Raw genomic sequence first — 18,748 nt, forward strand, 5'->3', positions numbered from 1 at the left:
AAGCAAGTGCAGATCTTCCTCTCTAGAGGAAAATATCCTCAATTTAGGCCTCCAGAATCTCGTAGATTCAAAAAAAATTAAATATGGACCTCTTAATCAAATATCATCAAACATACAAAGAAAAATACACGTGAGAAAGAATCAGCAGAAATAACAATAGGTCATTCAAGGACCTTAGATACTGAAATGATCAACCAATATGAAGTATCTATGATATTTTTAAAGAAATATAAGAATCACAAAATGAACAAGAAGAAATGATCACAAATGACCAGGCAAATGTGAAAAATAACTAAATAAAACTTTTAGAGATGAAAAATAGTTGAAATCAAAATCTCAGGGATAGTTTAACATATTAAATATAAATGGAGAGAGTAAATTGGAAGCCAGATATGAACTAACTCTTGTGAAATCAATTTAGAGACAAAGGAAATGGAAAATATAAAGGAGAGATTAAAAGACATGGAGGTTAGAATAAGAAAGATTGAAAGAAAGAAAAAAGGAAATGAAGGAAAGCCAAAATTCTTAGAGATAAGAATTGAGAATTTTTGAGAAGTAAAAAATGAACGTACAGGGCTTCCCTGGTGGCGCAGTGGTTGAGAGTCCGCCTGCCGATGCAGGGGACACGGGTTTGTGCCCCGGTCCGGGACGATCCCACATGCCGCGGAGCGGCTGGGCCCGTGAGCCATGGCCGCTAGGCCTGCGCGTCCGGAGCCTGTGCTCCGCAAAGGGAGAGGCCACAACAGTGAGAGGCCCGCATACCGCAAAAAAAAAAAATGAACGTACAGACACAGGAAGCATATTACCAAATAGGATGCGTAAGTTCACACACAGTCTTGTTGTAGTCAAACTGCAAAACACCAAGAGAGAAGACCTTAAAGGACCAAGAAAAAAGACAAATCGCCTACCACAATCAATAAGAGTGATAGATTTCTCACTGTAACAGTGGAAGTTAGGAGGGCATAATATCTTCAATGTGATAAAGAGAAAACTATCAACCTAGAATTTTATGTCCAGAGAAGCAGTATTTTAAAAACAATGGTAAAATAAAGACATTTCATATAAACAAAATAGAGTTTGCCTCCAACAGACTTTCATTTAAGGAAATTCTACTTTAGGAGGAAGGAAAATGGTACCAGAAAGGAGGTCTGAGATGCACGAAGGAATGGTCAGCAAAGAATTTGGTAAGCAATAGAGTAAATCTAAACAAGGGCTACCTGTATAAAATAACGATGATGCTAATGATGATGTCTTATTTGTGAGGTTAAAAAAAAGATAAAATATTGGCAAACTAGGAGAGTGATTAATATATTGATTTGTTTTAAAAATAAATTCGATCTTGTATGAATTTTAAATGATCATGCATGTTAAAATTTCAAAAATAACTTCCTAAAGAAAAGTGAATGTACAACTTCCAAATCAATAAAGTGGAAAACTGGAATTTTTAAAAGATGTTTTTTAATTCTTTGCCACCACTTAGCTTTGTGACCTCTATCATATTACATAACCTCCATAAGCCTTAATTTCCTCAACTTTAAAATGTGGATAATAGTAATAACCTCCCTTATAAGATTGTTGTGAAGATGTAATCATATAATGCATGCAAAAAAGCTTAGCACAAATCTACTGCATAATAAGTGTTCAATAAATATTAGACATTACTGTTATTACTAGTGACTTAGTCTTGGTGATGCTTTAAAGCCATGCTAGAATCTGCCAACATCACACCCACCTTCTCTCCAGTGAGAGGGAACGCTACACACAAAGATAGCTAAAGAGTGTTAAACAGTTCTGATAACACTGATGGGTCTTCCTTGTGTTAATCATAGCTCCTTGTTCAGAACCTTCAGAATTTAATATTGCCTTTCAATAAAAAGTTCAGAGCATCAAGGCTTTCCACAGCCTAGCCCAACCAACTTGATCTCATGAGTTCTCTTTAAATTCTTGAGTTAAATCTGTAAACATATTTGAGGTCTCCTTCCTTGACACTTTTACTTGGAATGCCCTTTTGAAGAATAGGTAAAATTTGGATGACTTCCTTCATGTGGAAAATCCACCTTCTCTGCTAAATTCAACCTATTCTTCAAACCCCAGCTCAAGTCCCATAAGAGTTTCTGACTACTCTAGCCCAAAAGTGATTTATAATTTGAAAAACTATCATCTAAACCAAACTTCCGGGACTTCCCTGGTGGTGCAGCGGTTAAGAATCCACCTGCCAGTGCAGGGGACACGGGTTCGAGCCCTGGTCAGGGAAGATTCCACATGCTTTGGAGCAACTAAACCCGTGCGCCACAACTACTGAGTCTGCACTCTAGAGCCTGCAAGCCACAACTACTGAGTCTGCATTCTAGAGCCCACAAGCCACAACTACTGAGCCTGCGTGCCACAACTACTGAAGCCCACATGCCTAGAGCCCGTGCTTCACAGCAAGAGAAGCCACTGCAATGAGAAGCCCACACACCACAACGAAGAGCAGCCCCCGCTTGCTGCAACTAGAGAAAGCCTGCGTGCAGCAACGAAGACCCAATGCCACCAATAAATAAATAAATAGATTGATTAATTAAAAATAAATAAACAAACAAGCCAAATTTCCTATAATGATTTATGCCTGTCTCTTCTACTCCATTTTCGGTTGAGCTTTTATTTAAATTTTATATTATCACAGAAAATTTTCCTGGAGTTTGCATGGTCTTTCCAGCTACATTTTCAGCTCCTTAAGACAGTGGCTATTAATTATATACCTTTGTATTCCCTATAGTTCCTAGGGAAGAGAAACTAACATTTAAGTGCCTATGATATGCCAGGTACCATACTAAATGGTTTCTTATATATATCTCACTTATTCCTCACAATAAACTTATGAAGATAGATATCAGTGCCCCCATTTTACAGATGAGGACATTGCACTTGAGAAAGGCTAAGTAACATACCCACGGCATTTAACTAGTCAGTGGCAGAGCTGACTACACCACCCATCAAAATAGCTTGCAAATAATACATGTCTTGGAGGCATAAAAGGCTCAAATGATTTATACATTTTTCTACTTGACCTATTTGTATCCCACTCTGAAATTTAGAGTGTCATGGAAACAGATATCAAAGAAACCAAAAGTCTTCTCAAAAATTAAAATTTGGCATGCCAATTGTTAACTAACAGCCAAACCACAGGAATTCACGAAGACCTTGAAGTTAGACAGAAAGTCATACTTTGGGGTAGGGGGGTTAGATTAAGGGACTTAAAGAGATTTTTTTCATTTATTTTGTACGTTGCCTTGAGTTCATGTAATGGGAAGTGAAATGAATCACACAACAAAATGGACCATTCTTTGGGTGCTTACCGCAAGTCCATATCCCTTTCAGAACATTCTTTCTCTTCTCTTTTCCCCTTTCCTAGGGTTACACATCTTTCTGGAATGACTGCATATCATCTGGCCTGCGAGGGGGCATCCTGATAGAGCTGGCCATGCGAGGTCGAATCTATCTAGAACCCCCCACCATGCGTAAGAAGCGACTACTAGACAGAAAGGTAGAGTGTCCTCTGCGAACATCCTCTTATGAAAGGGCAGATATCAACAGTCCATTTTGGATGAATAGGAAGATTTGAGTAGTGAGACAATATAAATATTACTTATTCAGTTGTCCCATTGTCTAGCAGGTTTGATTATCCTGTAGCAGGGAAAGAAATCCAAGTATCCATGGTCAAAAGAGTTATAAGAAATTCATGATTTTGTCTTCCATTTTTATGTAGAAAAATCACATTTAGGATGGTGTTGATTATTTTTCTCTATATATCTGTACCTATAATATTATGAAATAGAGTATTGTATATGAAGAGGCAAACGTGGGTCAGGTGCAGTCTTTACTTAACTCTGGTCATCCTCAGATAACCATTCAATTTCCCTCCTTCCAAGTATTTTGCAAGTTCTCTCTAGCCTATGAGGTATACCGCTCTCTCCATTTTCTTACTACTCATTTTTTCCACTCACAACTTCACTGTCATACTCAGCAGTCTACTGAAACTACATTCTTAGGTGTCACCAGCTAATTTTCAGGCTTCCATTTATTTTTCTCTTTTAACCTATATGTGGTGTTCAACACTTTTGACTACCTCTTACTTGAAACTTTCTGTTCTTTTAAAAAAATATTTATTTATTTGTTTGTTTGTTTTTATTTGGCTGCGTCGGGTCTTAGTTGCAGCATGCGGGATCCTCGTTGCACCATGCGGGCTTCTCTAGTTGTGGCGCATGGGCTTCTCTCTAGTTGTGGCATGTGGGCTCAGTAGTTTCAGTGCACGGGCTTAATTGCCCCACAGCATGTGGGATCTTAGTTCCATGACCAGGGATCAAACCTGCATCCCCTGCATTGGAAGGTAGATTCTTAACCACTGGACCGCTAGGAAAGTCCCATCTGTTCTTGACCTTTGTTATATTACATCCTCTTGCTTCTCTGGCTGTACCCTATTTCCTTTACTTTTCCATTCCTTAACATCTAAGTCTCAGTTTGTATCACTTTGTATAACTTTTGGAGATATCATTTACTTTTACAGCTTCATCTATCACCCCCATGATATATTAACTCCCAAATTTCTAGGCCTGTCTTCTTTTTCCACCCCCAGGAACATAGTTAAGTGTTGTCCAGACATTTCAACTTGGCTATCCCATATCAGTTAAAACCAAATTTCATCAACTTTTCCTGACTTTCCTATCTTTATTAATTGTTTCACAAGTTGGTTTTCCAGGCTCAAAGAGTTATTGAATCTTTTCTCCATTATCATTTATATCCAGTTTGTCATTGGGGCCCGCTTCAAATGTTGTTTTATCTCCCTATTATCACCCCATACTAGATTTTAAATTTCTGAGGACAGAGAAAATATGTTATGCTGCTTTGCATTTCCTATGACTTAACCAATAATATATGTATAGCATATTGAATAACTTTAATTTGAATGAAGTATATCAACCAGGGTCTCTTGTTTCTTCTTTTCTGAAAGGTACTACTAAAGTCAGACAGCCCAACGGGTGATGTTTTACTGGATGAAACTCTCAAACACATCAAAGCAACTGAACCCACAGAAACTGTCCAAACATGGATAGAGCTACTCACTGGTAAGATGACTCAGAATGATTTAAAAATCCCACATTTTATAATTTTTATCCTACTCTTAAGGTTGGGAGAAGAAGTATAGAAGGTCAGGGTGCTGCGTAAGATATATATGGTTCACTGTTTAACTGTACTAATGAGGGACAAAAAAGACATGATTAATCAGTACGTAAAGTTTTCCAGAGCTTCATCTTACCTCTTTCCACCTCATAAGCTCACAAGAAATTTTTTAACAACCATGTTGATGTATAATTCACATCCCATACAGATGACCCATTTAAAGTATACAATTAAATGGATTTTAGTATATTCACACAATTGTGCAACCATCATCACAACCTAAGTTTAGAACATTTTCATCATCCCCAAAATAAACCCCATACTCATTAGCAGTTTTCCCCACATTTCCCCAACCCTCCTGCCCAGCTACAGGCAACCACTAATCTACGTTCTATCTCTGTAGATTTGCCTATTCTGGACATTCCATATAAATGAAATCATACAACTTATGGTTTTTTGTGACTAACTTCTGAGGATAATATTTTCAAGGTTCATCCATGTTGTGGCATGTATTAGCACTTCATTCCTTTTTTTCTCAAGGGCAAGTTCAAAAACTTTAATATGAATAATCAAGCCTAAGGCATAATATTTTAGGAGAATATTCCACAGGGCACTTTGAGATCCCAGCCAGTGTCACCTTCTGGAACAATTTTTTTTTTTTTTTTTTTTTTTTGCGGTACGCGGGCCTCTCCTGTTGCAGAGCGCAGGCTCCAGACGCGCAGGCTCAGTGGCCATGGCTCACAGGCCCAGCCGCTCTGCGGCATGTGGGATCTTCCCGGACCGGGGCACGAACCCGTGTCCCCTGCATCGGCAGGCGGACTCTCAACCACTGCGCCACCAGGGAAGACCTGGAACCATTTTTTTAACTGAAGTTTTTATTGAGGCATTTGTATATTCACATGCGGTTGCAAGAAATAATATAGAAAGATCCCTTTATATGCTTTGTCCAGAATCCCCCACTGGTAACATTTCTCAAAATTTTAAAATATGACAACCAGGATACTGAAATTGATACAATCCACCAATCTTATTAGAATTTCCCCCCCCCTTTTTTTTTTCTGGCCACACTGCATAGCATGCAGAATCTTAGTTCCCCAACCAAGGATCAAACTTGTGCCCCCTGCAATGGAAGTGCAGAGTCTTAACCACCGGACCACCAGGGAAGTCCCAAGAATTTCCCGTTTTAATTTGACTCCTTTTTATTGCCAAATAATATTTCATTGTATGGTTATACAACTTTAATTACTTATTCATCAGTTGATGGACATTTGAGTTATTTCCACTTTTTGGCTATTATGAATAGTGCTGCTATGAACATTCATAGACAAGTTTTTGTGTGGACATGTTTTAACTTTGAGGGGGTATATAGTTAACTTTTTATTGTGGTAAAATATACATATTTATTATCTTAATCATAAGTGTACAATTCAGTGACATTAAATACAGGCACAGTGTTATATAACCATCACTTCTCTCTACACTCAAAGCTTTCACATCATTGCAAACACCCCTCTTCCTCCCTCCCCTCATTCCATCTACTTTCTGTCTCTATGAATTTGCCTGTACTAAGTAACTCATATAAGTGGAATCATATAATATTCTCCTTCTATGTCTGGCTTATTTCACTAAGCATGTTTTCAAGATCCATTCATTTTGTAGCATACATCAAAATCTCATTCCTTTTTATGGTTGAATAATATTCTACTGTATGTGTATACCACATTTTGTTCATTCCATCTATTGATGTACACTTGGGTGTGTCCATCTTTTGGCTATTGTGGATAATGCTCCTGGGAACATTTTTGTACATATATCTGTTCAAGTCACTGCTTTCCATTCTTTTGGATGTATATCTTGGAGTAGAATTACTGGGTATGTGATAGTTCAATGTTTTGAGAAACCACCAAACTGTTTTCTACAGAGGCTGCACTCTTTTACATTCTTACCAGCCAAGCGTGAAGGTTGTAGTTTCTCCACATCCTCATCAGCACTTTTTATATTCTAATTTTTGTTTTGTTTTGTTTTGTTTTTAATTATAGCCATCCTAGTAGGTGTGAAGTGGTATCTCACTGTGGTTTTGATTTGCATTTCCCTAATGATTAATGATGTTGAGCATCTTTTCATGGACCATTTATATATCTTCTTTGGAGAAATGTCTATTCAAGTACTTTGCCCATTTTTGAATTGGCTTCTGTTGTTGTTGTTGAGTTTTAGAAGCTCTTTCTATATTCTAGATAGTAATCCCTTATCAGATATATGATTTGCAAATATTTTCTCTCATTCTGTTATTTCTTCATTTTATTGATAATAACTCTTGATATACAAAAGTTCTTAATTTTGATGAAGTCCAACTTATCTACTTGTTGCCTGTACTTTTGGTGTCATATCCATGAAATCTTTGCCAAATCTAATGTCATAAAGATTTTCCCCAGTGCTTTATTCTAAGAGTTTTATAGTTTTAGTTCTTAAATTTGGTTCTTTGATCCATTTTTACTTAATTTTTGTATATGATGTAAGGTAAAGGTTCAGCTTCATTCTTTTGCATGTGGATATGCAGTTTCTCAGAACCATTTTTTAAAAATACTATTCTTTCCCCCTTGAATGGTGTTGGCAGCCTTGTTGAAAAATCAGTTGACCATATCTGTGAGGGTTTATTTCTGGGCTCTCTATTCTATTGCATTAATCTGTATGTTTGTCCTTATGCCAGTACCATACTGTTTTACTTACTGTAGCTTGGTAGTAAGTTTTGAAGTTGGGAAAGTATGAGTCCACTAACTTTATTCTTCTTTTTCAAGTTATTTTGGCTGTTCTGGGTCCCTTGCAATTCCATATGAATATGAGGATCAGCTTTTCCACTTCTGTGGAAAAGGCTGTTAGAATTTGATATGGATTGTGTTGAACCTGTAGATCTCTTCGGGTGGTATTGCCATTTTAACAGTGTTAAGTCTTCCTGTCCATTAAAAGAAGCTCAGTCTGTCTTTCCATTATTTATGTGTTCTTTAATTTCTTTCAGCAGTGTCTTATAGTTTTCAGTGTACAAATCTTCCACCTCCCTGGTTAGACTTATTCCTAAATATTTAATTTTCTTAGACACTATTATAAATGAGATTGCTTTCTTAATTTCATTTTCAGATTATTCATTTCTTATATATAGAAACAACTGATTTTTTGTGTTCATCTTGTACCCTGCAACTTAGCTGAGTTTATTAGCTCTACTAGCTTTTTGTGTACTTTGGGGGATTTTCTATCTGCAAACAGAGATAGTTTTAGTTTTTCCTTTACAATTTAGATGCCTTTAATTTTTTCTTTCTTGTCTACTAGCTCTGGCCACAACTTCCAGTAAATTGTTGAATAGCAGTGGTGAAAGCAGGCATCCTTGTCTTTCTTGTTCCTTGACCTTTGGGGGATCTTTTACGATTAGCTTTGAGGTTTTCATAAATACTCTTTATCATGTTGAGGAATTTTTCTTTTACTCCTAGTTTTCTAGAAGTTTTTATCATGAAATGGTGTTTGTTTTTCTCAAGTTGCTTTTCTGAGTCAAGTGAGATGATCATGTGGGGTTTTTTTTCATTCTGTTAAATGATGTATTACATTGACTTTTTATTGAGTTAAAATTGGCATAAACATTATATTAATTTCAGGTGTACATCATATTGATTCAATATTTGTACATATTATGAAATGATCACCACAATAATTCTACTTAGTATCCATCATCACACATAGGTAGGTTTTTTTTTCTTGTGTGAGAACTTTTTTTTTTAATGCTTTTTTTTTTTTTTTTTTTTTTTTTTTGCGGTACGCGGGCCTCTCACTGTTGTGGCCTCTCCCATTGCGGAGCACAGGCTCCGGACGTGCAGGCTCAGTGGCCATGGCTCACGGGCCCAGCCGCTCCACGGCATGTGGCATCTTCCCGAACCGGGGCACAAACCCGTGTCCCCTGCATGGCAGGCGGACTCTCAACCACTGCGCCACCAGGGAAGCCCGAGAACTTTTTTTAAAAAAATATTTATTTATTTGGCTGCACCAGGTCTTAGTTGCAGCACGCGGGATCTTCATTGCTGCATGCAGGATCTTCATTGCGGCATACGGGACCTTTTAGTTGTGGCAAGTAGGATCTTTAGTTGTGGCATGTGAGCTCTTAGTTGTGGCATGTGGGATCTAGTTCTCCAACCAGGGATCAAACCTAGCCCCCTGTGTTGGGAGCATGGAGTCTTAACCACTGGACCACCAGGGAAGTCCTGAGAACTTTTAAGATCTGTTTTCTTGGAACTTTCAAATATATAATACAGTGTTATTAACTATAGTCACCATGCTGTACATTACATCCCCAGGATTTATTTATTTTATAACTAGAATTTTGTATCTTTTGATCTCCTTCACCCATTCTGGCATTCTCCCCCTCCCTGCCCCTAGCAACTACCAATCTGTTCTCTGTATCTATGATTTTGGAATTTTTTGTTTTTGTTTTACATTCCACATACAAGTGAGATCATAATAGTATTTGTCTTTCTCTGTCTTTTTTTTTAATAGATTTATGCGGGCATTCAGCCTCACTTCTTTATTTTATTTTATTTTATTTTTTAAAAAATATTTATTTATTTATTTGGTTGTGCCGGGTCTTTTTTTTTTTTTTTTTTTTTTTTGCCATACGCGGGCCTCTCACTGTTGCAGCCTCTCCTGTTGCAGAGCACAGGCTCCGGACGCGCAGGCTCAGCGGCCGTGGCTCACGGGCCCAGCTGCTCCGCGGCATGTGGGATCTTCCCAGACCGGGGCACGAACCCATGTCCCCTGCATCGGCAGGCGGACTCTCAACCACTGCGCCACCAGGGAAGCCCATGTGCTGGGTCTTTGTTGCAGCAGGCAGGCTCCTTAGTTGCAGCTCGCAGCCTCCTTAGTTGCAGCAGGAGGACTCCTTAGCTGCGGCTCGCAGGCTCATTAGTTGCGGCAGGCAGGCTCCTTAGTTGCAGCTCAAGGGCTCCTTAGTTGCAGCATGTAACTCTTAGTTGTGGCATGCATGTGGGATCTAGTTCCCTGACCAGGGATTGAACCCAGGCCCCCTGCGTTGGGAGCACGGAGTCTTCACCACTGTACCACCAGGGAAGTCCCTCTGTCTGACTTACTTCACTTAGCATAATGCCCTCAAGGTCCATCCAGGTTGTCATGAATGGCAAGATTTCCTGTTTTTTATGGTTGAATAATATTCTGTTATATGTATATGTGTGCATATATGTATGTGTGTGGTGTGTGTATATACATATACCACATTTTCTTTATCCATTCATCCATAATTGATATTTAAGTTGCTTCCATGTCTTGGCTATTATAAATAATGCTGCAGTGAACATGGGGTGCATATATCTTTTCAATTCTACTCAGAAGTAGAATTACTAGATTATATGATAGTTGTAATTTTAAGTTTTTGAGAAACCTCTATACTGTTTTCTTTTTTTTATTAAAAAAATTTTTTTTAATTTTATTTATTTTTTTGGCTACATTGAGTCTTCATTGTTGCACGTGGGCTTTCTCTAGTTGCGGTGAGTGGGGGCTACTTTTCATTGCAGTGCGTGGACTTCTCATTGCAGTGGCTTCTCTTGTGGAGCATGGGCTCTAGGCGCGCAGGCTTCAGTAGTTGTGGCATGCGGGCTCAGTAATTGTGGCTCATGGGCTGTAGAGCACAGGCTCAGTAGTTGTGGCGCAAGGGCTTAGGTGCTCCGCAGCATGTGGGATCTTCCCAGACCAGGGATTAAACCATGTCCCCTGCATTGGCAGGTGGATTCTCAACCACTGCACCACCAGGGAAGTCCTATACTGTTTTCTGTAGTGACTGGGCCAATTTACATGTTCACTAACAGTACACAAGGGTTCCCTTTTCTCTATATCCTCACCAACAGTTGTTATTCTTGGTCTTTTTAATATTAGCCATCTTAACAAATGTGGAATGATATCACACTATGGTTTTGATTTGCATTTCCTTGATGATTAGTGATGTTGAGCGCATTTTCATGTGTCTTTTGGCCATTTATATGTCTTCTTTAGAAAAATATCTATTCAGGTCCTCAGCCCATTTGATTTTCTGTTACATTCCTGGGATAAATTTTACTTGATCAAGGTGAATAATCATTTTATTATGCTGTTGGATTCAATTTGCTAATATTTTATTAAGAATTTTGCATCTATATTCATAGGACTTATTAGTCTGTAACTTTCTTTTCTTGTGATGTATTTTTTTAATTTATTAATTTATTATTATTTTTTGGCTGCATTGGGTCTTTGTTGCTGCGCGTGGGCTTTCTCTAGTTATGTCGAGTTGGGGCTACTCTTCATTGCGATTCACAGGCTTCTCATTGCAGTGCCTTCTCTTGTTGTGGAGCACAGGCTCTAGGCACACAGGCTTCAGTAGTTGTGGCACACGGACTCGGTAGTTGTGGCTTACGAGCTGGGCTTAGTTGCTCCGCCGCACATGGAATCTTCCCAGACCAGGGCTCAAACCCATGTCCCCCTGCATTGACAGGCAGATTGCTAACCACTGTGCCACCAGTGAAGTCCTCTTGTGATGTCTTTATCTGGCTTTAGTATCAGGATAATCCTTGCCTCACAGAATGAGTTAGGAGGCGTTCCCTCTTCAGTTTTTTGGAAGACTTTGAGAAGGATTTGTGTTAATTCTTGTTTAAATGTTAGGTAGAATTCACTGATGAAGCCATCTGGTCCAGGACTTTTCTTTTTGGGGAGGTTTTTGATTACTGATTTCATCTTTTTTTTTTTTTTGCGGTACGTGGGCCTCTCACTGTTGTGGCCTCTCCCGTTACGGAGCACAGGCTTCGGACGCGCAGGCTCAGCGGCCATGGCTCATGGGCCTAGCCGCTCCATGGCATGTGGGATCTTCCCGGACCGGGGCACGAACCCATGTCCCCTGCATCAGCAGGCGGACTCTCAACCACTGCGCCACCAGGGAAGCCCTGATTTCATCTTTTTACTTGCTATAAATCTGTTGAAATTTTCTATTTCTTCATCAGTCAGTTTAGATAATTTGAGTGTTTCAGGGAATTTGTCCATTTCTTCTAGGTTATATAATTTATTGGCTTACCATTATTCATAGTATTCTCTTATAATCCTTTTTTTAATCTTTGCAAGGTTAGTTGTAATGTCCCCACTTTAATTTCTCATTTTAGTTGTTTGTATCTTTTCTCTTTTTCTTTGGCAGTCTACCTAAAAGTTTGTGAATTTTGTTGATCTTTTCAAAAAACCAACTCTTTGTTTCTTTGGTCTTCTTTGTTGTTTTTCTGATCTCTCTTTTTGTTCTTCTCTTCTCTAATCTTTATTTCGTTCCTTCTGTTAGCTTTGGGTTTACTTTGCTCTTCTTTTTCTAGTCCATTAAAGTGTAAAGTTAGGTGATTGATTTGAGACTTACTTTTTTAATTTAGGCATTTACAGCTATAAATTTCCCTCTGAGCACTGCTTTCACTATATCCCATACATTTTGGTGCATTGTGTTTTCATCCATTTCTAAGTATTTTCTAATTTCCCTTGTAATTTCTTCTTTGACCCATTGGTTGTTTAAGCTTGTTTAATTTACACATATAGGCAAATTTTCATTTTCCTTCTTTTACTTATTTCTAATTTCATCCCATTGTTGTCAGAGAAGGTACTTTGTATGTATCTTTTGAAATCTATTGAGATTTATTTTATGGCCTAACAAGTGGTCTGTCCTGGTGAATGTGCCATGTACACTTGAGAAGAATGTGTATTCTGCTGTTAGGTGGAGTGTTCTGTATGTGGCTGTTAGGCTTAGTAAGTTTATTATGTTGTTGAATCTTATATTTTTTAATTATTTTCAGTCCACTTGATCTAAGTCTCATTGAAAATGGGGTGTTATAAAACTGTCTACTTCTGACTGTTCTGCCCATTTTGCTTCATATATTTTGAGCCTGTTCTTAGGAGTGTAAATATTTATACTTGTTATATCTTCTTGTTGTACTGAACGTTTTATTAATATATAATGTCTTTCTCTGTCTTACCTTACATAATTTTAAATCTATTTTGTCCAAAATTAGTATAGCCACCCCTGCTGTCTTTTGGTTACTATTTGAATGGAATATCTTTTTCTATCCATTCACTTTCAGCCTATCTGTGTCCTTTGATCTAAAGTGAATCTCTCATAGACAGCATATAATTGGATTATGTTTTTTAACCCATTCTGCCAATTTTTTCGTACTATTAAGTAGTTTAATCCATTTATATTTAAAGTAATTACTGATAAGGAGACAGTCAATTCTGCCATTTTGCTGTTTGTTTTCTTTTTTAAATTAAAAAAATTTTTTAATTAATTTATTTATTTTATTTTTGGCTGCATTTGGTCTTCATTGCTGCACACAGGCTTTCTTTAGTTGTGGAGTGGGGGCTACTCTTTGTTGTGGCACACGAGCTTCTCATTGCAGTGGCTTCTCTTGTGGAGCATGGGCTCTAGGCCCACGGGCTTCAATAGTTGTGGCACACGGGCTCAGTAGTTGTGGCTCGCAGGCTGTAGAGTGCAGGCTCAGTAGTTGCGGCACACGGGCTTAGTTGCTCCACAGCATGTGGGATTTTCCCAGACCAGGGCATGAACCTGTGTCCCCTGCATTGGCAGGCGGATTCTTAACCACTGCATCACCAGGGAAGTCCCATTTTTTTTGTTTTTTGTTTGTTTTTTCCTTCAGCCTCGCCACACAGCTTTCAGGATCTTAGTTCCCTGACCAGGGATTGAACCCACACCCTTGGCAGTGAAAGCACAGAGTCCTAACCACTGGAACACCAGGAAATTCCCTACATAGTGTTTATTATATGTTGCTAGATTTGTTTGCTAGTATTTTGTTGAGCATTTTTGTACCTATATTCATAAGGGGTATTGGTCTATAGTTTTCTTGTGAAGTCTGTCTCCAGTGAATAAACTGGGTGAACCAACACACACCCAATAAATAAACATTTTCTCTCATTTCTTGGTTTACTTCCATCTAGTGTGCTTTTGCATTAGCAGGAATATCTAAGTGAGAGTAATCAGAAATTACTCTGATTTCCTTATCAGAGTAATACTGTGTAGACTAAGGAAGTGTTCCCTCCTCTTCCTCTTCTTTTTTTTTAAGCATTTGTGAAGGATTGGCATTAATTCTTCATTAATGTTTGGTAGAATTACCAGTAAAGCCATCTTGACCACACTTTTCTTTGTGGGAAGTTTTAAAGTTACTATTCAATCTATTTACTTGTTATATATTCAAACTCTCTCTTTCTTGTTGAGTTGGTTTAGGTAATTTCTGTATTTCAAAGAATTTGTCCATTCTTCTAGGTTGTCTAATTTGTTGGCATCCTGTTTTTCATAGTATTTCCTTATAATTCTTTTTATTTTTGTAAGGTCAGTAGTGATGTCTCCTCTTTCATTCCTAATTTTAGTAATTTTGAGTCTTCTTTTTTCCTTGGTCACTCTAGGTTTGTCCTTTTTTTTATCTTTTCAAAACCAAGTTTTGATTTGATTTTCTCTGTTTCCTCTCTAATCTTTATTATTTCCTTTCTCCTGCTTGCTTTGGGTTTAGTATGATCTTCTTTTTCTAGTTTTTTAAGATAGAATGTTAGGTTATTGATTTGACATCTCCTTTTCTAATATAGCATTTGGATCATAAATTTCCCTCTTCGTACTGCTTTAAGCTGCATCCCATAAGTTTTGGTATGTTGTGGGGTTTCTTTCATTCAACTCAAGAGTATTTTTTAAATTTTCCTTGTGATTTCTTCTTTGACTCATTGGTTATTTCAGATTGTGTTGTGTAATTTCCACATATTTTTTAATTTCCCAGATTTCCTTCTGTTATTAATTTCTAGTTTAATTCCATTGTGATTGGATAGCATACTTTGTATGTTTTCAGTCCTTTTAAATTTATTAAGGTTTGTTTTATGCCCTGGCATATGGTCTATCCTGGAGAATGTTTCATGTGCACTTAAGAAGAATGTACATTCTACTGTTATAGGGTAGAATATTCTATAGATGTCTTCTTAGGTCTAGTTGGTTTATCATGTTGTTCAAGCCTTCTATTTATTTTTCCCATAGGTGAGACCTGGAACCCTTTCAAATTACAGTACCAGCTGAGAAATGTAAGAGAGAGAATTGCAAAGAACCTAGTAGAGAAGGGTATTCTAACCACTGAGAAGCAGAATTTCCTCCTATTTGACATGACTACTCACCCAGTGACCAATACAACAGAGAAGCAGCGACTAGTGAAAAAGCTTCAAGACAGTGTCCTAGAGCGGTGGGTAAATGACCCTCAGCGTATGGACAAGCGAACACTAGCACTACTGGTGCTAGCCCACTCCTCTGACGTGCTAGAGAATGTCTTCTCCTCTCTGACAGATGACAAGTATGATGTGGCAATGAATCGGGCCAAGGACCTAGTGGAACTGGACCCTGAGGTAGAGGGGACAAAGCACAGTGCCACAGAGATGATCTGGGCTGTGCTGGCAGCCTTCAATAAATCCTAAAGCCAGCAGGTGGGTTTCTCCTTTTCCCTTACTGGCCAGTGACTGTCAGAGACACCATCAGCAAGCTTTGTGTGATGAGATGTTTTCCATCATGTTTTTTCCTTCTCTTGAATCAAACTCGTTATTTGGGGAGAGCAACTTCAAGGCTCCTGTATAGACCTTGACTATTATAAGCAGACTTTATTTTTCCCTATACTTCCACTCCAGAGGTGAATAAACTGGGTGAACCAACACACACCCAATAAATAAACATTTTCTCTCATTTCTTGGTTTACTTCCATCTAGTGTGCTTTTGCATTAGCAGGAATATCTAAGTGAGATTTGGATTTCTCTAGCCACAGAATGTGAATGAGATGTAGAGCAAACCATTTATCATATATTTAAAATTTTATTTTCCATTTTAAATATATGTTTTCAGTCTGTCTCTCAGGCTCTGCTAAGTAATGTAGCTTGTTGAAGTAACCATCTCTTTGAATAAGGGGCAATGGAAACAAAACTAATTTTCGGAGCATATGGTCTCTGGGATATAAATGCGTGTCCCGCTAGTGGTTTTCTCATTTTTCCTTTTCTAACCTAATGAGAATATTCCAAATGTGATTACCTGGTTCTCACAGTCCTAGAACCAGAAATATATTCTCTACTCTCTCTCAGCATTATCCTACTCCATCATTCATTAGAACAGAAGTCTAAATGAAAAAAATGTATCTCTCAACCACCTTCTTCAAGCAGTCAGCAATACAATTTACAAAGGGAGGTGGCATCAGAATTTCCTCTCTTTAGCACATGACTATCCTGATTCCTCCTGACTACTTTAAATGTCCCTGCTCTGATTGAATTTAGGGAGTTGTAAATTTCAATTGCAGTAAGCAGCATCCTGAGTCCAGACAATATATCTAAACTCTAGATCTTCTTGTTCCCTATTTTGGCTTCCTACATAAATTGATAGATTCTGTCTATATTTAAGGGTTCTGAGGTACTTTTATCTATATTTAATCCACAGATACCCTTCTAGTCATTAGTCTTGTCTCAACACAACCAAATCGCTAAAACAGTTTTTAATTCAGTAGTGAATGCAAACAGAAGCTTATTAAGAAAAATCCTGTTTAGAAGGGCAATTTGTTCTTAAAAGCATCCTGATATAAAGTCCAGTATTTGGGAATATAAAGAGGACAGGCACCAAACTGTGCTAATGTCAAGCATTTGTTATGCTGATACTTTTAATGGATCTTGCCTCTTGACAGCTACAGAGAAACGGGCTATCAAAGGGCTAATACAGATGATCCAGACCTGACATCAAATCTTCCTGATCAGAAGTAATTAAATGAATGATTGTAACTTTCATCTTCTCCCCTAAACCTGTCTAGCTCCACAAAATTCCCAACTCAATTAACTTTCTTTTTTCACTTTTAGGTATCACTTAGGTGACTGGAGATATAAATTTTAAAGTGAAACAAATTCTTAAATGTGAAGCTGAGTAGAGCTTCAGTCTGGCTCTCTAAAAGTATAAAAACCAGTCCCTGGTTGCCTCTACCTGACTTAGTTTTTTCTTTCCATATGAAAACAATTCAGCATGAATTGAAACCAGGTTTTCCTGTGGAAAGTTTCAGCTTGATTGGGAGAGTAGAAGTTGAGTTCTTTCTAGCAACTCTTGGTCAGTGTTTATTTTTATATTGTATCTCGATAAGATGAAGATGTCTTCAGTTTGAATCTGCATAATGTTCATTGCAAAACACCTTTTCATTTAATGCATATGGCCTTCACATTTCTGTATAATAAAGATTATTGTCTCTGGTATCTCTGTGCAGTTTTACAACTTCAGTTATTTTAACTGGAAATGAGAACTTTTCACACAAGGCCAGTAACACTCCCGGTTTACACTAGGATACTAGCCTCTGTTTCATCCTGTGTGGAAAATTAGGCATACACAAATATTACAATTGTAACATATATATACTGGAGGGCAGGGCATGTTAAGTCTAACCCAAACACCAGCTAATGTAAAGTCTGAATAGTGTCTCCATCTCGAGCAAAATAAGTTACCCAATTACACCATTATTACCATGAAAATAATGAGTATATTCTATCCTATTAATAACTACTTGCACGTGACACGTGAACTTACTGAAGAGCTGAAAGTCTTAGGTTGCAAGTGTAGGTAACATACCTAACTATAACAGAGTTAACAATGTGTGAAAAGAAAGATAATTGAGCTTGTAATTGGCTTCTTGTTCTTCACTTTTATAATGTCTACAGCATAAAGGACAATAAGAAATGTATTTACTAGGATTGTTTATACTTGTTATTTTTATTTCAGAAAAAGTATATTGTTTTCCCATAAGTCATCCTTTGTAACGTTTCTCAAAATGTGGTGCATCAAAATAACCTTTGTGGGAGTGAGTACTTTGCCAAAATACAGGTTCCTAGTAAATCAGTCTCTGGGGTTGGGGGCTTAGGAAGCTGCATTTTAAACATAGTCTTACACGTTAAAATAAGCTTACACATTAAAATTTGGGAACACTGCTTTATATTTTATTGCCTATAATTCATTCATCCAAAAAAATATTGAGTACTTACAAATTAAATGGCACTTGCTAGGTGTGACAATAAAAAATTGTGTAGGACACAATTTCGGCCCCCAAGAACTCACATTTAAGTGGGCAAATAAGATACTTTGTGATAAATGCTCATGTGGAAGTAGAAACTTAATTTTTTTTTTTTTTTTTTTTTTTTGTGGTACGCAGGCCTCTCACTGTTGTGGCCTCTCCCGTTGCGGAGCACATGCTCCGGACGCGCAGGCTCAGCGGCCATGGCTCACGGGCCCAGCCACTCCACGGCATGTGGGATCTTCTCAGACCGGGGCACGAACCTGTGTCCCCTGCATCAGCAGGCGGACTCTCAACCACTGCGCCACCAGGGAAGCCCAAACTTAACTTTTAGAAGCACAAAGAAGTAGCATTCTTCCTGGGAACACTAGGAAAGACTTAGAAGAGGTTATTTATTATAGTGGCTTTCATGTATTGAGTACTTTTCTTGTGAGGTACTATTCTAACCACTTCATATATTTTCTCATTTAGTCCTCAACACTAAA

General features: G+C 38.0%; 1 protein-coding gene across 3 annotated transcripts in view; it reads left to right on the forward strand.

Moving 5' to 3' along the window:
- The window catches only part of GOLPH3L (golgi phosphoprotein 3 like), a 37,725-nt gene extending 20,271 nt beyond the window's left edge, over window positions 1-17,454 (forward strand). For 2 of the 3 annotated variants that reach the window (XM_060142371.1, XM_060142370.1), the window contains exons 3-5: window positions 3,395-3,526; window positions 4,991-5,105; window positions 15,233-17,454. In XM_060142371.1, the coding sequence (XP_059998354.1) occupies window positions 3,395-3,526; window positions 4,991-5,105; window positions 15,233-15,660 (675 nt within the window). In that variant the 3' untranslated portion in view covers window positions 15,661-17,454. The remainder of the gene's footprint in view (window positions 1-3,394; window positions 3,527-4,990; window positions 5,106-15,232) is intronic. The other variant, XM_060142372.1, reaches the window with a different exon arrangement.
- Window positions 17,455-18,748: the final 1,294 nt, after the last annotated feature.

The sequence above is a fragment of the Lagenorhynchus albirostris genome, chromosome 2 (assembly GCF_949774975.1).
Source record: "Lagenorhynchus albirostris chromosome 2, mLagAlb1.1, whole genome shotgun sequence".
In the NCBI taxonomy this organism is placed as follows: domain Eukaryota; kingdom Metazoa; phylum Chordata; class Mammalia; order Artiodactyla; family Delphinidae; genus Lagenorhynchus; species Lagenorhynchus albirostris.